Raw genomic sequence first — 24,083 nt, 5'->3', positions numbered from 1 at the left:
ACGCAATTTTAATTTGAAAGAAAAAGCGTGCTCTGCTTACTTATGTCGGCACCTGTACATCGTTTATGTTACCTGTTCGTTGCTTCATTTTTCCGTGTCAGCTTTGTATCGCAATTCCTTTAATATAGAACAAAAGCTAGCTCTCGCTTGTGGCTTGTTAACTATTACGGAGTCATGAAGTACCTACAGTGCTATACACAGCGCCACGCGCACTTATCTTTTAAAGATTGGCAATATTTATCCAATAAGCAGTCCTTAGAATGATGAATAAGCGAGAGAAATAATGATGTCGTGGTGCACAAATCTGAAGCATATATATTTATAAAAACGTGTTTGAGTGTTTACCTATGTCAGAGGGTGGAAAATTCGCAGTTCGCGGAGTTTCATCATGTAATTTCTACTCATTCTGTCCTACTGTAGCCCAACTCTACACCCGAATTATTCAGACGCTGCCGAATATTTCTAGCAACAAGCACGATCCTTGACACTTATCCTGAGCTAATGGCTGGGACTGCCAGGGAAGTAGTGAATAACATTAAAAATTATGTTACAAGCAGTGAGAACGGAAATACTTTTACCATGCTCTACTTTGAAGGCTTCCCACTCCCTGTTCAGCAGGTCTTGATGAAGAGCCATGGAGGCAGGCACCAAAAGCACTAATATGAGAGCGTACCTGATCATTGCAAACAGGAGACCAGTCCGTAACTGCAAGCAGAAGTAAATAATTGCATGTAAGGCGTATTTTGTTGTCACATATGAAGGTGTTTCGCTCAGTACACTCAGATTCTTTCAATACAATACTTCACTAAACGCGTGCTATACAGATATGAGTAGCCGCTAAAAACGCCTTTGCCCGCCTCAGCATAGTGTTCACTACATATGGGCAATCGGAGTGGTGCGGCTGCTGACGCTCTAGGCCGCACTTCAGAGTAGAAATAAACGTTTATTTAATATACGCGCTATTGTTCACAGTATCTTTAGAGTGAATTTACTTTAAAACAATTTCCAGAAATGATAACCGAGGAAAATGTAGCGTCTAATCGGGTTTTGGAGCGAGAATAAGAATGGCACAAAAGCATGGTGTTTGTTCTCTACACTTCAGTTATAGAAATACGTTTGCCCCATGTTGCTCAAGCATATTTAGCTGAAATCTGTGGCTTCCACTGTGCATTCCGCTGCGAATGCAATAACGCCGATAGACTTGCAGAATGTCGGCACGTAGACCTGCCGCGTCGGCACCAGTCACCGCGTGCGCACCGCCCTCGCACGGTTGAGGGCCACTTTGTCTATCGCGGATCGTGGTATACTGATTCTCTTTAGCGGCACTCCGCAAATGTGCATGTGAGATCGTTCATGTGTTTTTATGTATATGTAACGTATGTCTGTACGGATTCTGAATATCTCCGAATCATCGGAGCAGGCAGCAGACAGTTTAAGTGAATGTGTGTTTCTAATACAGCAAGCAATGCATGACCAATGCGAATATTTACATGATATGGCTTTTTACAGGTTTCTCTGTTGTTAGATTGCCTAATTTTCTTCCTGGTATGTCGTTCTTTTTATAGTTTGTTTTTTTTGGTACGTTTGATTTTTTTTTAACTTTTATAGCTGTCAGCCTTTTTACTCACTTTATTCTGTACGCAAGTTCTGACTTGCACAAAATTATGTTTCTTTATTTTCGAATATGTTATCCACCCTCGTAGATGTGTCGTGGTCTACCTTTGAGGCTGATCACATAGGCAGTCGATAAGTATTATCCCTCGTCATTTTACACTTCGGTGTTATCCTTCATCCACTTTCAAATCTAAGAAGCGAAGTGCGACGAAAGTGCCTATTGTCAGCGGTGACCTGACGAAACCGAAATGGTGTTTCGGTATTGCCGATATATTTCTTGCCGCACATATCGCAGCGTAGCATGCACACCACACTGGCGCTGTCACTGTTCAAGGTTTCTTTATTTTTAAATGTAAAATGAGAGAAGTCTGTTTTTACAATGTTTGTCGCCTGCATATGGCTCCAAACTTTACAACGTGGGTTTCCGCAAGGTTTGTATCCAGGGTTAAGGTTAGTATTGACGGTCGTTTTAGATTTAAGAAAAATGTCTTTTCAGTTTGTAGAGCGCTGATATACTGTTGTCTGTGGATGTTTCAAAATGAGAGACACGTGGATGCTTTGCTGAATATTGTTGAAGGTGTCGGTAGGATATTAATGACCTTTGACATTTTTGGGAAATGGATAAGAACGGGGTTTATAGGCCTCTTGCTCTCCTGTGATTTTTGAAAGCTGAATATCGTATTTCTATCTATGCATCGACCTCTCCCCAATATTATCATTGACAATGGATGGGCAGTATTCCTTTTTAGAAGACTAGTCTTTAGCTGCTCCGCACGGCAGTCGAAGTCCTCGAACTCTGAGCAGACCCGGCGGAATGTACCGGCCTGTGAGAAGGTTATGCTAGTTTCACAGTGGAGTGATTGGCTGCTTTTTGAACGCAGATATTCCTGGCGGAAGGTGGAATTCCGCTAGAGGGGCTGTCTTGGGCACATTTCCTTTTCTCTGTATTGTAACGTATAAGCTAAAGATGTATAAATACTGTGGATTAACAATATGGGATTGGTGAAATGAATTCTAATCTTATATAAATTTTAACAGGCTGGCTTCATCGTAGAGCCAAATGAGGAACAAGCGTCCAGAAAACGCTTTAGAGGAAGGGTTTTAGAGACTGAGTAACCAGGAACTACATCTCGAGATCCGCCATGAATATGTTGGCATAGGGTTTGTTCCCATCATCATACGGTTGACTTGAAGGTATTGCCTTTCCCAAATTAGAAATTATTGTGAGTAAGCACTAAGCCAGAAATACTGGAGAGGGGTTCCTAATTCAGGTGCACATGAGGGTACGTCTTTAGGTACGCATCCACTGTCACGCGTATTCCGTCTGAATGGGGGATATTCATGTACAAGGTTGTCACGTGCATTGTGACTAAGAAGCTTTCCCCTGAAATTTTAAGGATGGACACAACCCTGAAGAAGGGATTTGTGTCCTGTATGTATAATGTGCTAAAGAGTAAGTGAAGGACGGTGGAAATATTTTCGCGCAGTGTACCGTTACTAGCCGCAGTAACAGTAACACAGCATTACTTGCCATTGTACGTCCGGCATGGTTGGGTTTGTGAATTTTTAGGAGAGGGCAGAATTGCCGTGAACTTGGTCGGATGGGGTTCATTATTTTTAATACATCCCGGGATATATTTAGCTTATAAGCAGAGATTCTAACTGATTGCTGATTTGGGTCTCAAAATCTCTTGTGGGGTCGCTAGCCAATTTGTGTGAAAATGTTTATCTTGCAGATGTCGGAAACATTCAATTAAGATCTTGGTCTGGGCTAGTTGGTTCGTAACTATAACGAAATGAACAGAGCTCGAGGAAACAGGAAACAGGAAGAAGACACATACAAGACGGGACTGGCGCTCTGTGTCCTGTTTCTTCGCGCTGTGTTTATTTCGTGATAGTCGGAAACATTCTGTTAAATATTTAGCCTTGTCGAAACAATAGCGCCGCCTTTGTCCCCAGGTTTGATGATAATGTTGAACCGCTGACTGAAAGCGTCGAGGGCTTGGCTTTCTTCGAGTGCTAGGTTGTTACGGACTGCTTTTGGTTTTTATTTTTATACGCGGCTAGGATAACTTTTTGAACAGCAGCGATGTACATATATAAATGTTTATCTCTGTATTCCTTTGGCGTCCATAATTTATCAGAGATTCCAAGCTTGTTAATTTCACGTTTATTTTTGTGGATATTGAAGTCTTAATGGAGACGGAGGCTCATTGTGAAATTGCTTAAATCCAGGAATAAATGGAATTCATTGACGTTTTCTGTCGTAAGGCAAAAGATTAAACCCCTAGTGAGCCACATAATTGTTTCGAAAGAGAGAGTGGAAGACTGGACACATTGACACCACTATCAGCCTCGATGACAGGCTTGTGTCTAGTAGATCCGTAAGGTTGGCAAGGAGCTATGTGATATTTACCACAGGCGGGGCTGGTTTATCCTTGGCCACAGGCGATGTTAAAGGGTAGGGCGTATTAGGGCGTAGGGGCCCCACTATCCCGGCTGAGTCCTTTTTTATTATATATAGGTTGATATCAGTTGTTTTACATCCTCGAAATCGTTCAGCTCAGTCCAGTTGCCTTGAGAGCCTGTTCTCGGAGGCAGCTTTGTTCCATAATTTCCACTTCGAGTGATTTTGAATGTATGTGCCTTATGATTAGGTCCGAAGGCACAATGAGCTGTCACGTAGCAATGAGCTATTGCACTCTGCGTCTTCATATCTGTTCAGGGTTGTCATCGCCGGGTATTGCTGTAGCCAGTAACCCTGCATTTTAGCAATTACCTGTACTGCACTAGTGTTATAGAAAAAGCGTGGTTTCTGATGCGTTTTCCTGTATTCTGACGAATCCTAAAGAACACGCGGTAAGGCCTGAAAGAGTTCACGCGCATTCCTAAAAAAACGAGCAAGAAAGTAACTAGTAAAATTAATACGCCCATTGCATCAGTGAGAAGACTACAATATATATTTCCATGACAAATAAAAACAGGACGATAACCTGTCTACATTGCTGAAATTGACGTGAGGTTTCTCATTTCTTAACAAATATTATTTCATGGTTTTTTTGTTCTTAGATGCCAGCTTTGAACCTAAAAATGCCATTGCCGATACGGAAATTCTGTTCAATAGCGTATCTTTGACTACGTTTTTCTTCCTATGTTTTTGCGCTCCTCCCCTACCTGATACGTTATCGCGGACGGCACCTTATCCAAGACCTCGTTGTTTGCGCCCACTCCATAGTTGCACTGGAAGTTTCCGCGGCACACCTATGGCTGATCCCAACGCTATGATTCGCAGTGGTAGTCTGAAAACATTCCCCATTCTTCAGAGCACGCCTACAATGAAAACCCGCCCCTCAGTATTTCATGGATAGCAGTAGCAATCAGTTCAGTTCAGTTCAGTCGTTCAGTCGTGTCCGACTCTTCGTGACCCTATGGACCATTTCACGCCACGCTTTCCGGTCTCTCACTATCTTCCTAACATCACATAACTTCATCTGCAGTGCCTCGAGGATGCCATCTAACCATCGCGTTCGCTGCCTACCCCTTCTCCGGCGACCGTCAACCTTTCCCAACATCAAATCTTTCTCCAGCGACTCCTCTCTTCTCATCAGATGACCAAAGTAGCTGAGTTTTAACTTTAAAATTTGACCCTCCAATGAGCAGTCAGGATTTATGGTCGACAATATCGACTGATTTGATCTTCTGGCAGTCCAAGGAACTCTCAAGAGTCTTCGCCAGCACCACAATTGAAACGCGTCAATTCTTCGGCGGTCAGCCTTTTTCACAGTCCAACTCTCGCATCCATACATCACAACTGGAAAGACCATAGCACGAGTTATACGGATCTTGGTTGGCAGACTAATGTCTCTGCTCTTTACTAGGCGGTCAAGGCTAACCATTGCTCTCTTTCCCAGAAGCAGGCGTCTCCTAATTTCATGGCTGCAGTCTCCTTCCGAGGTAATCTTGGAGCCCAAGAAGAGAAAATCTGTCACAGCTTCCACTTCTTGTCCATTGATGCTCCAGGTCTTGATAGGGCAAGACGCCATGATCTTTGTCTTTTTGATGTTCAGTTTAAGCCCAAACTTCTCACTCTCTTCTTGTACGCGCATCAAAAGTCTCTTGAGTTCCACTTCACTTTCTGCCATTAAAGTGGTATCATCCGCATATCTAAGGTTGTTGATACGTTTTCCAACAATCTTCACTCCATATGAAGACTCATCCAGACCGGCCTTCCTCATGATGCACTCTGCATATAGGTTAAATAGGCAGGGCGACAGTATGCAGCCTTGCCTCACTCCTTTCTCAATCGGAAACCAATCGGTAAGACCATGCGCAGTTCTGACTGTGGCCTCTTGTCCTTCATACAGGTTCCTGAGGAGACAGATGAGGTGAATTGGAACTCCCATCTCTTGGAGATCTTGCCACAATCTGCTGTGATCTACGCAGTCAAACGCTTTCGCATAATCAATAAAGCAGAAGTAGATGGGTTTCTGGAACTCTCTTGCTTTTTCCATGATCCAGCAATACCATGTACGTTAAACTACGAAGCAAACTACACATACTGCTGCGAGTGGCAGTTACTGGTTGCGGAGCCAGGCCATCAACTCGCTTATAAGAGGCCTCTCACAGGAGCATTCTGTGTGCATGCCGGCGTCCTGCTCAATGCTTTGGCAGTTTTCCAACGGCTGGCGTCGAAGCTGCTAGGGCAACAAGCGAAAGAGCTGGAGATACAGCCACTACGGCAACGACTCGCATCACAGTTGCTTTGGCAAGCTCGCATGGAGGAATCCCACAAATGAACTTGAGTAGAGAAATAGCTCCATAAGTTAGTTTTCGCTATAATCTGCACCTTACCTCTAGCACAGTTAGCAGGTGACATGCCGGGACACTGACTACGGTAGATTATGCAATGGCCCGAAAATATAGGAATTTTTTACTATATCTGTTTAAAAGGACAGCTTCGTTGAGATGATCGGGTAAAATTATCATCTAATTGGAGACACTTGGATAGGGAGAGACATTGCTCCTAGGTCGTGCAAGCGCGCTCTCACGCCTCGGTTATGTCGGTTTGGTTTACGAGGGAATTAACGTGCCGATACAACACATGCTATTGAGACGCCGTAGTGGAGGGCTCCGCAAAATTCGACCGGCTCAGGTTCATAGGTTCATTATCGTGCACTGATATCGCACAGCCGAGAGGCGTCTAGCTTTTTGGCTCCATAAAAAAGCGGCTCCCGTGGCCGGCATTCATTTCGACACCCTCGGGTGCATTAGTGGACACCCTAAGTTCCGCACAACCATTGCAGATCGGTTAGCAACGTGTTTTAATGTGGTCGCTACGAATGCGTACTTGCTTCCAGCCTGCGTGGTGATAATAGAGACACAAATCAGAGAAATTTTGATTAGGCGAATAGTAAAGTGCGATTACGCGAATGCGAATCCACAAACGGCAGCCACCGCCGGAAGCGAAATAACTCAGGTATAGAAGAAATACTCATGACTGACTGCCTCCAAACGTAGCATCGCCTTCATCGACAAGGGTGAATTTTCTGCGGGGTCGTGTTTGCGACACGTTCGGGCTATGGGAAAATAAATAGGTTTTTCCGCTTTCTAAATTGCACTGACGCAATCTAAAAGAAAAACAACCGTCGGAAAAATCCCAAAAATTGTTCTGCTGCTGCGATCGAATTTATATGTGATTTTCGATAGGAAACCAGTAGGGGCAACTTTCTGAAGTAATATTATTATTCTTTATAGTTACAACAAAAAGTAGTCCAGAATGTTAAAAAAGCAGGAAGGAACCAGAAACACTCAACGCACAATAAAAGACGAAAAGCTATAAATGTGTATAAAGAAATTTACTGCTTACAAATTCAGTCTTCGTCGTGCACTTTCGCACGTTTTTTCGTCAAGCTTCCTCTGTCGTTGACGACGCACTGTTAGGATGGCCCTGATGGGGCTGGGACAGGTAGTGCGGCGGGGGCCAGCCGGCCACTGAATTTTTATCAGTTTGAGGCCGTCATTGCGCCCGCCACCGCGTCAGCGATGGTGGACGATAGCTGTTATGGCGGCGCGCGTCTTTCTCTCCCTCTTCTTTTTTCTTTCTTGTCTACTTTCTCTTTGTCCGCACGAGGCAGTGGAGGTGGTTCAGCTACAGAGCGAGTAGCAGGTCGGTGAATGTTGATTTCATCCTACAGCCACAACAACAAGAACAACACGACGCACTGTTCGCAGCCCCGTAATCTCACTCTCTCACACCAAAACATGGACGCTGTATTTGCTGCACTGAAGGCCCATTCATGCCGAAAATATAAAAAAAGACAGGTAAACACAGACGGCACGGCACCAGCCATCACGGAGCCGACTCGACTTACTTTCGGCGGATGCGCGCTGCAGGCGGGGGTTCTCTTTACCCTGGGTTACATGCTCAGCCAGGCAATCCAAGACGCATGCTCCGAACGCTTCACGTATGCTTCAAAATCCACACGGCCGCCGCCCAGGCGGGGATTGCCGACGCAATAAGTTAACCGCTAGCAATAACTACAACCCACAGAAAACTGCTGCGCAGAAACTACAGAACTAAAGAAACATGTGACGCTTACGACCGAAATACAGAATATTTTGTGGTATTGTATTGGTTATGCAGTTTTTCGTTTCTACTGCGTTTATTGTCAAAGAAGAGATCCCTTGAAATTTCTGAATCCCTCGGTGAGCAACATGAACTACTGGTGTACCAGAATTCTAACGAGCGCGTCCTCCATTAGTATATCTACTTTAAGATTTTCGTTGTTTAACTGATGGAGTTTGGCACAGGCTGAGTTGCATTGGCAATATGAATATCATTTTTTCTATGGCCTAGCACTACCTGGGCTGCACTCTTTGGTAACACGAAGGGAGGGGCTTGCGCTTCACCAGCACCTCTCAGTAAAATTTTGAAGCAAACGTTTATTGCTTTCAGAGGTGTAACAATTAAATCATGATGTTAAATCTATGCAAAAAAATTATGTGTACATCAAGAGGCTTTACATTTCTTTGAAAGGCGTGTGCAATTATAGGTAGAATGGGTAACGACGACGAATGCATGCTGGTAGGTATATGGTCAAAAACTGTACAAAAAGGGACAGCGCATATGTTTGTCGCTTGGTTGTCCCTATATTCGTGGGGCTGTTTTATTATATTCCGACGTCAAGGAGTGTCGACCATCGCGATGATGGCAAGTTCACTTTTGTGACTGCATGCAGATATTCTTTTGCCGACAATTGAATGCGTTACAGTTCAGTTGTTTGCTCAGATAGTAGAGTACCCTTCAGAAAACCTGTTTCCTTCTTTAGTGAATTGAAGTCTAAGGCTGTCCTGATTCTATTAATGATAGCCTTAATAAATACCTTGTGCGTAGCAGATAGTAAGCTGATTGGTCTGTAATTTTTCAAGTCTTTGGCATCCCCTTTCTTATGAATTAAGAAAATGTTAGTAGTGTCCATGATTTTGGTACCTTCGTTGTCATGAGTAATTGCGTTTACAGAGTGGCTAGGTTTTCAAGCACGACACACCCTCCATTGTTCCTCAAATCTTTAGTAACCTGAACCGCAGCAGTTGTTTTCCCCCGTATCAGTTTATAGAATAAAATTTGGTTAGAGCGCATTTGGTAGGAACCCGGAGATTATTACTAACTGCCTTCAGTATCGCATAAGAGGAAAGTATATAAGAGTTGCATCTTACCTGTACTCACCTATGGGGCATAAACGTGTAGGCTAACGAAAAGTGTTTTATCTAAAAGGAGGACAGTGCATAGGGTTATGGAAAGGAAAATGGCATGCGTAACGTTAGGAGATAGATAGGATACCGAGTTGGCATGGAAATAACTCAAGCTATTGATATCCTAGTGGAAATCAAGAACAAATGGGCATGGGCAGGTCATGTATTCTGAATAGAGGATAATCGATGGTCAGAAAAGGCAACACATTAGGCACCAAGAGAAATAAAGCTAGTAGGGGGCGGCAGAAAGTCAGTTGGATGGATGAGAGGTCACGTGGAGGCAGCTAACACAGAACTGGTTTAGTTGTTTAAATACGGGAGACGCCTTCGCCGTGCAACAGGTATAGTCCGGCTCACGCTGATAATGATGATGCATTTGCTCTGTGGCTATGTATGTTTATAGTTTTTTGTACGAGTCTTTGTGCGGAGGTGCATTATAGCGGAACATATGTCACAATAAAATAAGAAATAAACTATCTTTGTCATAATAAACCATACAAGCGGACTTCACATGTACTGTTTTTCCAGAGCAGTATAGTTTACGGCGAAATGGTTCATACATATTGCATCGAACAAGTCAAACGAATTTTGGCCAGCACCACTACAGTATGACATTCAGAGCAACAGGAAACAATGGAGAGCTTGAAGCTCACCTGAATACTGCAGTTGTTATCAGAACTTTGGTCGAGACCCTTGTACCTTTGCAAACACAACGAGGGCGTATATATCACGGTGCACTAGAGAATCGGGGAAAGAAATGCATTAGTTTGATGAAAGTATCAAAAGGGCGTAGAAGCACATGAGAAAGATAGTAGCGTAACACCGCTGACTGAAGATATTTTCCTGGCTCACATGTTGAGTGGCCTTTATCACACATTATTTTGGCTTGATAAGCAGGGATGCTGCGTAGGTGAGGATTGTTTTCAGGCAGTTTTTTCCCGGAATCTCTATCGCTGGCCAAGAACAATTATCAAACCCGTGTATTTGAAGTATTTTCCTGCTTATACTTATCATCAACGCGTTCCCCAAAGACATTATCTATGCTTCTTCTGCGGAACCAAATTCGACTTTGTGTTAGGAGTTGGGAATGGCGGTACGATACAAAGGGGACCACCGTAAGGACCATTTGACTAAGACAAATCCGACAGTGAAGGTTTGAGGATTAACCAGACCATAAGGTTCACAGCCAGAGTTTCAAATCACATTGAGATTGCACATTGAATTACCGCCTTGTTTTGCTGCTAACGACTAGCAGCCTTAGCCTCTAGCATCTGAACCATGCCTCCAGGCTTAGCTCTCTAGTACCCAAGCCTCCTACCACTTCGGAAGGGTTACACCATATTCAACTATGTATAGCTTTCTTGGATATCTTTTCAAAGTGAAATTGTTGGTGGATATAGTAAAATGTCTTAAAAGCGACATTAATAAAAAACGACCTAAGCATTCGAAGCGCATAAACATTTGCCTTCTGTATTTACCATGCGTTCACATGAGGAAACAAGATTGCAAAGAAAAACTAACGTGGCCGTGTTTTATATAAATGGGGATGATCGGGCTTGCTTACGGAGATCTCAATATGTATTTATTGGCAAGGTTTAGTGGTACAGTTAGGAGAAAACAATATGTTCAGAATATTTACTTCGCCAAACCTTTTTGCTTGCTTCACCAAAGTGCGCGAACTTCACTGCAGCGATACAATACCTTTCAAATAATATGCTATACAAATTATACTCAAAATATTTACGAATTTCTAAGGCGAAAAATAAGAATTTAATAAAGGAGTACAACACAAAAACCAAAATTTGGTCTCGCTTTAGGTGGACACACCTCCTCTCCTTTAGTAAAAAATGACTGCTAGCACAATTACGCAGACACTACTTCTTCCCTTTATTCACAACGTCTCTAACGCCTCCCGTTTGAACGGCATAGGGTGTCCCTATAACCTACGCCAGATTTAATTGCTGCTGATGCTACTGCTGATGCCGGGACTCAAAGTGAGAACTTAGGCGAACATGAATTACCTTAGCAAGCTGCGAGGTTGTTCGAAATACGGTTTGGCCCACCAGGGGCACTGCGGCGTTTACAGAGCTTCTCACGTGCGCACACTCCTTGGAAACCCGAACGCTCGGCCGGCTTGTACTCACGTTCAATGGTGGATATCCAGCGCTGGGTTTCGAACTAACTACCTCCTGCAGCCCAGACGGCCGCTCTAACTAATAACATCTCATATTTCCATATCTTGAAAAATTGGCCACCTCCAACCAAGAGACAATAACGATGGTGAAACGTAAACTATCCATGCACTTCGGGTGCGTTGCGGAATCTTTTCCCTGCCGCCCCTGAATACACAATCAACTCAGGCTTAACTTCTTTTGAAAAACAAAGGTCCTAACAACGTATTCAATGCAGCAAATATTAAGACAGACTTTTTTAATGGCGGTACGATACAAAGGGGACCACCGTAAGGACCATTTGACTAAGACAAATCCGACAGTGAAGGTTTGAGGATTAACCAGACCATAAGGTTCACAGCCAGAGTTTCAAATCACATTGAGATTGCACATTGAATTACCGCCTTGTTTTGCTGCTAACGACTAGCAGCCTTAGCCTCTAGCATCTGAACCATGCCTCCAGGCTTAGCTCTCTAGTACCCAAGCCTCCTACCACTTCGGAAGGGTTACACCATATTCAACTATGTATAGCTTTCTTGGATATCTTTTCAAAGTGAAATTGTTGGTGGATATAGTAAAATGTCTTAAAAGCGACATTAATAAAAAACGACCTAAGCATTCGAAGCGCATAAACATTTGCCTTCTGTATTTACCATGCGTTCACATGAGGAAACAAGATTGCAAAGAAAAACTAACGTGGCCGTGTTTTATATAAATGGGGATGATCGGGCTTGCTTACGGAGATCTCAATATGTATTTATTGGCAAGGTTTAGTGGTACAGTTAGGAGAAAACAATATGTTCAGAATATTTACTTCGCCAAACCTTTTTGCTTGCTTCACCAAAGTGCGCGAACTTCACTGCAGCGATACAATACCTTTCAAATAATATGCTATACAAATTATACTCAAAATATTTACGAATTTCTAAGGCGAAAAATAAGAATTTAATAAAGGAGTACAACACAAAAACCAAAATTTGGTCTCGCTTTAGGTGGACACACCTCCTCTCCTTTAGTAAAAAATGACTGCTAGCACAATTACGCAGACACTACTTCTTCCCTTTATTCACAACGTCTCTAACGCCTCCCGTTTGAACGGCATAGGGTGTCCCTATAACCTACGCCAGATTTAATTGCTGCTGATGCTACTGCTGATGCCGGGACTCAAAGTGAGAACTTAGGCGAACATGAATTACCTTAGCAAGCTGCGAGGTTGTTCGAAATACGGTTTGGCCCACCAGGGGCACTGCGGCGTTTACAGAGCTTCTCACGTGCGCACACTCCTTGGAAACCCGAACGCTCGGCCGGCTTGTACTCACGTTCAATGGTGGATATCCAGCGCTGGGTTTCGAACTAACTACCTCCTGCAGCCCAGACGGCCGCTCTAACTAATAACATCTCATATTTCCATATCTTGAAAAATTGGCCACCTCCAACCAAGAGACAATAACGATGGTGAAACGTAAACTATCCATGCACTTCGGGTGCGTTGCGGAATCTTTTCCCTGCCGCCCCTGAATACACAATCAACTCAGGCTTAACTTCTTTTGAAAAACAAAGGTCCTAACAACGTATTCAATGCAGCAAATATTAAGACAGACTTTTTTATAGCTGTTTTACTGAACATTTACTATCTTCCTTAAAGCAGTTTGCAACATCAGACATCTCCACATTTTTTATACCTAAAGTCGCTAATTCGTTCCCAGCTACCATTCATTTGTTCTAAAGGAAAGTTGTAGGAATAATTATCAGACGGCTGAGTAAGTACACGTACATTGTAATTATATTTATGCAGCGGTAATTAAGGTATTTAGTGGATCGAACCTGTTGCTTGGCTTGTCCTGCTATCGTGGCCATTCCTGAATAAGGATTTTCACACAACCTGGGAGGGTTGGTGTGGCTTGTAAAGTTGTATAATATATTGGCTTTCGCCGTTTATACGTATATACCCATCGTTTATACTTCTTCGTATGAGTAAGGCCCTACATATTACTGGTAAGTATCAGAGGCTGTGGGCACAGATCTCATTCCGCATATGAACCTGCAACACACTCAAAACATTACCTGTACTCTGACTGCCGCTATGTTTGCTTCCCGCCATGGTGGCTGAGTGTTTTGGACGCAACACTGCTTAACACACGGACGAAGTTCCAAATCTGACCACAGCGGCCACGTTTTGATAGCTGCGAACAGCAATGCTCCACTGTACTGACTAAGCGATATAAGCGAACGTTAAAGACCCCCTGGCAGTCAAAATGTCCGGAGCCCTCCACTATGGCATCCCTCACAACCAGAGTTACTCTGTAGACTTAACAAATTAACTAGTCTATGTTTGCACTCTACATGCTTTTCTTCGACTTTTTGTGCTAGTAACGTTCACTAGTTAGCATTTTACTATCTCCCGTTCCTGGGATGGTGGTAGTTTCAGTGACAATAACCTGATTAGCTTTTAGAAAGTAATATCGGGAGCCTTTTATCTAGCACTCTAGAAACCACCAAATGACAAATGTATGTAAGCAATATATCCCCATAATAAACCTTTGTGTTGTCAGGCTGTTTCCGACAACCTACATTCCATATCCTTTGCAGAAAGCCTGCGTAAGTTTTGGTCTGAGGCGAGGGGGGAGGGGGGGGGGGGGGGTTAGGGAAGTGTATAATTAAAGATGACGGCTTTAACACTCGGATTAACATTCGTGTAAATTATACACGCAGCGTGCATGCCTGGGAGAGCTTTTAACCTTTCTTTTTATTTTTGTTTTCATCTACCGCAGCCCTGTCACCCGCCTCTTTTCGAGCATTTCAGCCATACGTCTGCGCAATGCCTATCCAAAGGGAGAGCCATCGTAGTCCATAATACACGATACTTTCATTGCTAATAATCTATTGGCATCGTGATGTGAAGTACGAAAATCAAGCAATGCCACCGAACCCCGAGCACTAGCATTTTTTGTTTAATAATTGGGGAGGAGATGGATCTCACCTCCCAAGCTGTTTGTTCTTCAACAGTGCAACTAGAACTTACAGCGCTTGTAACATCTCTTTGGAAATATTTCTTCGTTTTTTTTTTACTATATAATATGCAGAAATATTGCATCATTGTTTTCATGACATATTGCGTGTGACATCTGGTTTGCAGCATACCTTGCAGTAAAGAAAGGACTGTAGACACAAAGTGGCGATTATGGCGGTTTATTTATTTTCTTTAGTGATGCGGCAATAATTTATGAGTGATCCGCCTTGAGGCTCTTTTTTTTAGCACCTAATTCAAACTAGAGGGTAGCTGGCAGAAGAAGCAATACCGCACTGGTTGTTCTTGTCGCGTGACATGAGTATGTAGCCGTCCTGGCCCCAGGTTTCAGCCCAGCTGTAACGACATCATGCAGAGATAAATAAGAACATCCAGTGGAATAACAGGCGGATACAAAAATGTGCAGTCACAAAGCAGGCCTCATACAGATAAATGTCACAACTCTAGGCACTTCTAAAAAGGGTCTTTTAACAGGAAATGGAAGCACAATTGCCATTCTTGCATTGCTAACTGGTTCTTGGCTCGGCTAATACCGATGGCTACTGAAGATGTAAGTACGTATTCCTACGCTTTGATGCTCCTGTTACTACCACCTTAAGGCGCGACTAAAATTTGTTCTTTTTTCTTCAGCAGATGATCCTATTGGCCATGGGACAGATTTAAATGGGTGTTATGAATCATCAAACCCGTGGCAATTCATATATTTGATAAGAGAGGGCACATTCGAGGAGACAGTTTCGGGATGCAGAAAGACTCCGATACTTCCTTTAGTTGACTAACATCTCCAATATATGAAATAACGGAGATTTTCGCCTTGTTATAGGTTCTAGACTCGTGCAGTGGTACGAAGGACACCAATATTGCGATGCTCGTGTTAGGTTATGGCTTCTAGCGTCTTCAAAGCCAGGCCAGGCACAGCCGTCAGAACAAAGTGAAAGCACGTCGGTGTTCCACGATAAAGCTAATAGCGTTAGCTCCACTGCTGCCACACTTCTTTATTTTTACGGAAGAGCTTATCGTCAGAAGCTTTGTCCATGCAATAGCACTCTTAAGCTCACATAGGATGATCACATAAAAGGCAGTGCTTGTGCAACATTCTTTCACCCGCTCAATACGCACTTTATTGATAAGTGCGTAATCTCTAATCTGCCAGCTAAAGCGAACTAGGCTTTATTGCCGAGAACTGCAGCGCGAAATTAAGCGCAATGTGGAACAATAACGGAGTGAACTTCAATTGAGCGCCGACTTATCAAGACCACTATTGAAGTCAAGGGGGTGGTGCGACGGGGAAGTTTACCGCAACCTCTATCGGAGACAATGAGCTTAAAGAACATAGGGAAGGCCTTCGTTGGGCAGCAAATGTAGTGCCGCTTACATACGATTTAAACGATTATGCGCAGCTACTGAATTACTCCGACGATCTCCGGCGCTGCATGGTTATACACAAAAAACAATACACACACACAAGAGAATTAAACCAGGACGTTAACAAAGATGATACGCTCTATTAGATAACACGGCAGATAACACTGATAAGACGGGAGAGCTTGCTGTCATGCACAAAGATGATTACCAGGCCAATGCGAAGGAAGGAATATTAAAAAACTTCGAGTCGAAAAGAAAAATCTCTAGGAGACAGCTTTGTTTAGCCCATAAGCAAGCGGCTGATATTTTCTAAGAGATGGGCAAGGAAGCATTAACAAAGAAAATTAAGGGATACAAGAAGCTGACCCTGACACCATTCTTTGGTGTTAAGACACACAAGGAGGGAAACCCTTTCCGAGCCATCATGGAGGGCCATTCCACATAGCAGCACCGCACAGCTTCGTTTCCCCAGAAGTACATGAATTTTCTCCCAATAGAATACCCCTTGTTAGTGAGAAATTCAGATGAGCGCGCATCATCTGTGTTAACGTCCTGGTTTAATTCTCTTGGGTGTGTATTGCTTTTTGTGTACGGCCATGCAGCGCCGGAGGTCGTCGGAGTCGTATAGCCAACTAGCCCGCTCGCAAGTACTACTGAGTTTTACCGAATTACATCGAGGCAATATTTAGCGAGACTAATGTTTTTCTCTATTTTACAAGGTTATTAGACTGTGTGCTGGCAGTATGCATTAATCTTTGTGGAATAGAACGCAGCGCAGAAAACTCTAAACAAAAATAGCTAAGTAAAGTGCAAAGCAAAATTTTAAACGGATGTGCAGCTCAGTGGTGGGGTTGATAAAGAAACGCTTTCTCTGCAGGTACACTTAACACGTGTGAAATTCATGGACAACAATGTGCGTGACATTTGTTACGCCTTTGCGAGCGTAGTAAAAAATTTACTTAAATGCAAATATATCCAAAGCCATCATAACACTGGTACAAGTAAGCAAGGAAGAAACAAACTAAGCTATCAAAAATATCTACATTTCTTCACCTGTTCTTGACGAGCCAGTACTTCTTGCCATTCTTGACACCGTATCCGACGGCAAGGACACCGTGGTCAAGGCTTTCGCTGCTGCAGTTAGGTTCATCGTAGACGCCTGCGGTATATGCATAACGCAAAAAGATAAGAACTTAGGATAAGAATGGTTCAATCAGACAGGTTAGCACCGAAGGCATATACATGTAAACAGTCTGCGCTGTGTTTGTCTCGTATTTGTCTGTGTCTGTCTGCGCTACTTGTACGTAGCAGTCGACTTAGTTTTTAGAGGACGGCACAGCGGCATATCGTGTTAGCTTTCAGGCCAAAGTTCCACCACAAGCTATATTACAGAGCACTGGGGATCGAAGCAGCTTAAGATTCCGTATACTATTGCAAGGCTGACATAACGTATAATTAATCATGCTGTATGATGGGAACCTTTTTTGCATCACACATGTACGGTTATGCTAATAGAGAACAAGGCAAGAAAGACAAAATTTTATTTATTCCACCCACGTGAATTTTCTTCAAGATATAATTAAATTTATGGGAAGTAGTTTAACTGTCTTGTGCATCTTAGATTAGTAGTATTTGTACGAACAATAATGCACCTCCCTGAAATATGCAAAACTGTGCTGCCTGATTAAAGTGAGATCTCAAGAATTGAATAGGCGGCAAGGGTTACAGATATAGCAAAGATTCGAGGCCTTCTTTCCTTCAACAAATAAATTTTTTGATGTTTTTAGAAAAAATCAACTTAAAAAAATCTATAATATCCAAGCAAACCATTATGAACACTTCATTTTGCAGAGAAAAGGCATAATACTGAGAAGCTCGTACAAGGAAAATTATTGTGCAGAGTGCATAGCATTCGGAACCTTTCGGTATAGGATTTTAGTTCTTATCGCTGCGTAACCATAATTGCCACACCAGCGAAACGCAAGGAACTTAGTTTATTGACTATGGAATATGCTCTATAAACCACACTTTCGAACTCGCTTTGGACGAAAGGGTACAAGAAAGGGAGGAAAGAGCATAATACGGACACAACGGTATTTTATCAGTTCATAAGATTTTCCTCGTGGCTACAGCCGCCATATTATTGGATGGAGCCTGTAGTCTTTACAAAACGCATAATCTACTTAGATATGCTTGCTGGCTGAGAAAACAATAATCAATTTTACCAGTGCCGAAACAAAGTTTACATACTATCTTCATTTTTCTCTTTTTAGAAATAAAAACGAACCGCCCCTAGTTGTTTTCCACTCATAACGGTCAGCTCAATTAGCGATAACGACTACTACTAACAGCAATGTTTTTCAGAAATAGGAATTAAAAAGAAAAATACAACAGCGATACCTTCAGAGTAGAGCTGGAAGCTTTGCTGGCTAGCGTCGATAGCGACGGAAACTGGGCCGACCGTGGCCACGGCTTTCTGTAGATCCTTCTCGGAACCCTCCTTGATGTCGACGAAACCAGTGTCAGTTGCACCAACATCTTCCTTCTTGTAACGACAGTCACCATCCTGTATGCCGTAAGACACAAAAGACAAACTTTTTGTCAATACAGTTAATGCCGTGTAAATTACTCATTAATGTCAGGGTATTCAGATTTGTGAGGTGTACAAGCAAACTTTACGAGTTTAGGGGACTTGTTTTTGGAATGGCGAGACAAGGAGTGCGGCCTAGATACATGAAAAAGGAAAAGGTAGATTTGACTTCAGGATGGGTGCTTGATTTGCTTAGGGGGCGACACGTGCGGCATTTATAGAATAAAGTGACATATGTAAAGTAAGAAAATTCTGACTTAAATCCACCGGTTGGTGCGTTCGTCTGTAGAATGGAGCGGTAACAGGCATTAAAATAGTGACTCTTATAGCGGGATCGTGGGGATACTCACGCTGTTAGAACATTATTGTTGGGACAGAATATCGATGTCTTCCTTATTGCGTATGTCGCGTTTTTATCAACGGCGGCATGCCATTTGCCTCACGGCTGTTTGTCTTATATCACCGATATCCCTGGGCACCCTTACGGGTTCATAGCTTTGTGTTAACGTACAAGAAACTATTTATCTTTGAAGCCCTGCGCATTCCTGCCCGTTTTGAAGCGCCCTTCACATATGCCGTTTGTAGCATCCGACAGAGTCTTTAGCTAACTGTAGCATCTATACATGCCCTGCGTTCTCAAAACATTCGCTTCATTTAATGGCCACCAGTTATTCTCCAGCTTCGTTGAATTTATGTGTGTATGCGAGTGTGTGCGTGATTTGATCGCTAGGTTGCTGAGCGGATGCATTTGTGCCTGTCTGGCGTTTATCAAGCAGCTATGTTGGAGGGTTTCGTGAAATGCATACTGTCTAATTATGCATGGGCAGATGTTCTGTAGTGATCGTCGAAATCATTGTAAAACTAGTCGCTTTAACTTGCCTCAGCTTCGTAAGGGTAGCTGTCTTCGGTATCGATACCGCCATTTGCCTTAATGTAATTGAAAGAGTTGTCCATGAGTCCTCCGTTGCAGCCCTGGTTGCCGTAGGCGCTGGAGCAGTCGACCAAGTTTTGTTCACTAAGCGAAACAAGTTTGCCGGTCTTCAGGAAATGCTGCCCCTCGAGAGATCCAGTCTGCGTAACGACGACATAACATTTTTCGTAAGTTATATCTACTAGTTAACAAAGAACTTCACTATTCAAACAAAGCACCTTGGTTACCATTATTATTAGCATGGCCCTGATAGACCTGGCCAGAAATTTGCATTTTAGATATTCGGAAGTCTATACTCTCCAATGTAAAATCATTGGGAGAGTTCTTCGAATAAATCAGTTAAGTCCTTTATTCATATTGGACCCAGAGAGTTCTAAATGAAAAACGGTGTTCACGGGTGCGGCCACGGGCTTCCCTTTGAGCTCTCACTATAAATAGTGCTGCGTAGTTTAGTCGACGCTTTACAGCTTAACGAAGTCAAGTCAAAAGTTAAGGATTACGTTCTTGCTCAATTAAAGCAAATGTTTTTACCAGCATAGCCAAGTACAATGTCATGCACGTTATGTTTACTACCAATTATACTAGCGGCTGAAATATTTATTATACCGCGTATAATGGGCCATGATAAAGAGATGACAATTGCAAAATAGCTATAGACACCGAGAAACTAAGTTTAAGATCTCATAAACGTGGTTTTTCATTTATGCGGTGTCGAATACAGAGCACGTGTTGCTTCCACTTGTTAAGCACTTACGCTGCTGAATGCCCAGCAGGATCCGCACTGGCCCTGGTCCTTGACGGGGGTGACGGCTCCCTTCTTGCGCCAATCAACAGTCTTCGGTAGGCTGCTATCATTCAGGTTAGCCGGCGGGAGGTAAGTGGAGCCACGACCTGCCAGTCGTTTCCCTTGGTAACCGTTCATCATCTTAACGAACTCGTGTGGGAGCTGCGCGAAGAAAAGAAAATAATTAGCGGAGAATCGTTAAGTAAATCGTGTCCTGATAGTGTTACCAAGGCAGTTGAATTAACATTGCGACCCGAATGACCCGTCCAGCGCAGGTGGAACGCAGCATGAATTCCACGCAGCATGTGTGCCTCTCACCAGGCATGTATTCTTTTTATTTTCGTATGAAATGTGAAAGAGAAATTCCTGGGTACTCTGTATACTCCTGGGGCAATTAATTTCACCCTATGTGAAATAAAACGAATGTGGTTCGCATCAGAATCCCTTCAGATTGATGGTCCAGTACATTGGCAGATAGTCAAGATAACTAACCAAACACCCTAAACCGACTGGATTAGTTATTGTAATATAAAATGAACAAAGACGATCGGTGGTGCAACTAATTGAACTGAATGCTTTCTTTAAGTGTTTAAAACATGCCCGTTCAGATTAATCTGGCTTTACTCCCATGATGAACATCTAAACGCTGACAAAGATTGGCGACATGGTACTGAAGAATAAAGTTTCTGGTTTTTGATGCGGGGCTACTAAACGTAAAAACTTTTAAATGGCACTCCATGGAGCGAATTAACATATTGAAAAAACGTCGTACGAAGATATCCTATGAGTCCATATTCCATCCTAAAATGAGTTAAGCTAAATGGCTACAGATGTCTGGAGTGAGGGCGAGGTCTTGCAATAAAGTGATTGAAATAAGCTGCCGCTGCTATACTACGCTATGATAAACAAAATATGAGTACTGTAATTTACCTTATATGATTTGTGCTTCAATAAAAATTATCATTTATTTTACCCTACCATTACTACAGCTATAGGTTTTCATGTACGCGCCATATTGCCTCTAAACACAGGTAAGGTTCTGACTGCGTAACGTCACAATAACGTCACTGAGCTTACAATTTTGATTGACATATAGCACAGCAAGACAGCTGATGGATATAACCTGCACCTGCAATGTATTTGGCGCAACTGAAGTAAGTCAGTAAGCCGTTTGCAAATTAAACTTTCTCAGTAAACAAAATGCCAGCTACATAGCAGGGAAGCACCCACATGGAAAAAGACAAGGTGGGAACATACCAAAGTTACTCACCAGATCAGCAAACTGGTTTATACCGAGCTTGTAAGAGACGAGGCCTTTAGCGTACTTTACATTGTGCTTAGCAATAAAGAGGCTGTTCTCTGTGAAGATCTTGAACCTAAGGAGCTCCTCCACATTGGACTTGTATGTCTTCTCTGGAATATACAGGCATTTCTGATTATACTAACGCATAGAAACATTAGGGCGTTTAGAACTTGGTTGCTTTTTGAAAGTTTAGAAACTTTCTACAGTACAGAGATTTAGCTATACTCAGACGTACTTAAATGCAAAGAGAGTTTGATTAGTGTATTACTTTCTGATAAATGGCCAGTTGCCTTTTCTTGTTCCTTCGACATTGGTCTGTAAATGGTACAGCTCCTGGGATATCACCGGCATCCCGATTTCTTTTAGCCGTGCGGTACAGAAACAAATGATTTGGCATGTATTTGTTCACGATTGTCAACGGCCACAGAAAAGCCATGAATTACGGATATTAGCGGTGTTTTAGTAGACACCCTTTTACAGGAACAATGCTAATGTTCGACATGGAAGTTGACCGATTCAGGATAGTTGGGTATATGATGAGCTAATATAAGTTCAAGCAACTTTAAACATGTGCATAGAAGTAAATAGGCGTATATTTTCCATTGTTTAACTTTTGACTCGACTTGAAAACTGGCACTATTCTGCAAATTTAAAAATCACTAAGAACACAACTTTGATCAAGTTATGCATTAAAAATCACGTAAAGGTAATGGAAAATAACGTCAGAGTTCTGATGGAGAAAAGCATTAGGAATGCCATCAAGTACATTTGACTTTTTTCTTTATTCTAGCAATATGGCATGCGGCGTTTCGAACTGAGACGTGAATGTCCGTGCCCCCAGAGCGTCTGTTAATAACTTACAAGGAACTGTGATGTACTTTGAACTTTGTGCACGTTATCAGAAGTTGCTATCAGAAACACACAATCCCAGTTTATGATGCAACCGTTCCAATTTCTGAATAAAAAAATAGAGGACATCTCGAGATACGTCCGAAATATGTTTCCGTCTGCAATGTTCATTACACTATTTGATTGGAGAGTAGGCTGTACTCACTGTGGGTTGATTTGAACGCCTCCCACTCGGTGCGCAGGATTTCTTGTGAAGTTGCTGCCGTGGCTGCTGCCACAATGGCACAGAGAAGAGCGAATCGCAGCATCCTGGAGGCGGGCACCGTCTGTGTGGGCAGCAATGACGGGAAATGTGACGACGCGCAGAAGCAGTCTTCATTTGAAACCATTGCTAGCTAGTTAGAGGCCGAAATAGGCCTGCAGATTGTCTGCCCCACCCTACCCTGGCCCAGGTCACCATTCTATGGTCCATTATCCGTGGAAATGAGGCCGTTGTTCCAGTTTAGTTTTTGCTGTGAAACAAAATCTAATTTATTATGCACACGTAACGTGGTAATCAATTTCTGTTCGTAATAAAGGGATCTTGGTACATTTTAAAAACGATAGCGTGCTTTGGGGCTCCCCTGCTCAAGTGAAAAGATAGCACTTCAGGTACGATAACGGCCCTCCCGCATGCCAAGACCGAAGCTGCTGCTGAGTAGGCAGGAGACATTTCTGAGAACCTAGCGCTATTTTATATGCTTATCTTGCAAGCTCTGCGGTCGTAGTTCATTTACGGAAATGGTTTGAGAAAGCACAGCTCCTTGCACTTTTGGTCTGGTTTGTGGGGTTTAACGTCCCAAAGCGACTCAGGCTATGAGAGACGCCGTAGTGGAGGACTCCGGAAATTTCGACCACCTGGGGTTCTTTAACGTGCACTGACATCGCACAGCACACGGGCGCCTTGCCTTTCGCCTCCATCGAAAAGCTACCGCAGAGGCCGGGATTCGATCCCGCGTCCTTGGGAACAGTAGTCGAGCGCCGTAACCACTGCGCCACCCCGGCGGGGTCCTTCCACTTTTGAATACTTTTCTTAACAAAGTTGACTGGAGGAAAGGGAAAATTGACTGAGCTATTTTCGGGCTCAGATTTTTTCTTAAATTGAAGAAAGGCGCGTTTTTTTTTTTCTGGTAACAGTTTTTAAATGCCGAATAATATTTCGAGAATATATCTTTTAGCGACAAATCCCCAGTGCTTAAAATACAGGTAAGATTTCTTTCAGCAGCGAGAGCTCTGAGAAATGACAGACAGAAACGATGAGGTAACCTTACCGTCAAAGGATCTTCCTGCTCGAACGCACTCTGCACCGTTGGTGCCGCTTCTCTCGGGTTTTATACTTGCGCACGAAGCATGTTTGCTGCACCTCACAATTTCTCTTGGTGATATTGATTGAGGCACGAGAAAGTTTCACAATACTATCGGACCTGATAAGACGAACTGATAGGTTTCGTTCCTGGTCGGAACCCGTGCCCTGGAGGCATGTGTCATTGTTTGTCGGACAATTGAATTTCGCTGAGGGCTGCGGTCATGCGCTTAGTGCCGATAACGACTGGTATTCAGCAGGTCTATTATCAGCCCTTCTTGATAACCAGCCGGGTGCGGCTCTTGGACTATACCGTCACGTCGTTCGGCTTCATGAGTCGTAGGAAAGTTCTGC

The 24,083-nt window shown here is 43.1% G+C and overlaps 2 protein-coding genes across 3 annotated transcripts in view; both read right to left on the bottom strand.

Annotated features, from left to right (window-relative positions):
• The window catches only part of LOC146208985 (cathepsin L-like), a 31,644-nt gene extending 21,328 nt beyond the window's left edge, over positions 1 to 10,316 (bottom strand). Inside the window, exons 1-3 of one of the 2 annotated variants that reach the window (XM_084596704.1) lie at positions 10,020 to 10,316; positions 7,481 to 7,802; positions 579 to 705 (exon numbers count right to left, since the gene is read on the bottom strand). In XM_084596704.1, coding sequence (XP_084452830.1) covers positions 579 to 681 — 103 coding nt within the window. In that variant the 5' untranslated portion in view covers positions 682 to 705; positions 7,481 to 7,802; positions 10,020 to 10,316. The remainder of the gene's footprint in view (positions 1 to 578; positions 706 to 7,480; positions 7,803 to 10,019) is intronic. The other variant, XM_084596709.1, reaches the window with a different exon arrangement.
• Positions 10,317 to 14,710: 4,394 nt separating this feature from the next.
• Positions 14,711 to 23,797, bottom strand: LOC146208984 (procathepsin L-like). Its single transcript, XM_084596698.1, has 8 exons — positions 23,698 to 23,797; positions 22,593 to 22,713; positions 21,506 to 21,648; positions 20,206 to 20,397; positions 19,400 to 19,591; positions 18,331 to 18,496; positions 16,984 to 17,089; positions 14,711 to 14,901 (listed from the first exon to the last, which is right to left on the bottom strand). Exons 2-8 carry the CDS (start codon positions 22,693 to 22,695, stop codon positions 14,802 to 14,804), a joined length of 1,002 nt encoding a protein of 333 aa, XP_084452824.1. The 5' UTR covers positions 22,696 to 22,713; positions 23,698 to 23,797; the 3' UTR covers positions 14,711 to 14,801.
• Between the last annotated feature and the right edge of the window lie 286 nt (positions 23,798 to 24,083).

This window comes from Amblyomma maculatum, chromosome 1 (genome assembly GCF_055883805.1).
Source record: "Amblyomma maculatum isolate TAMU_Amacu chromosome 1, ASM5588380v1, whole genome shotgun sequence".
Classification (NCBI taxonomy): domain Eukaryota; kingdom Metazoa; phylum Arthropoda; class Arachnida; order Ixodida; family Ixodidae; genus Amblyomma; species Amblyomma maculatum.
Note: the sequence above shows the minus strand (reverse complement) of the source record. Positions and strands in the feature narration are given on the sequence as shown.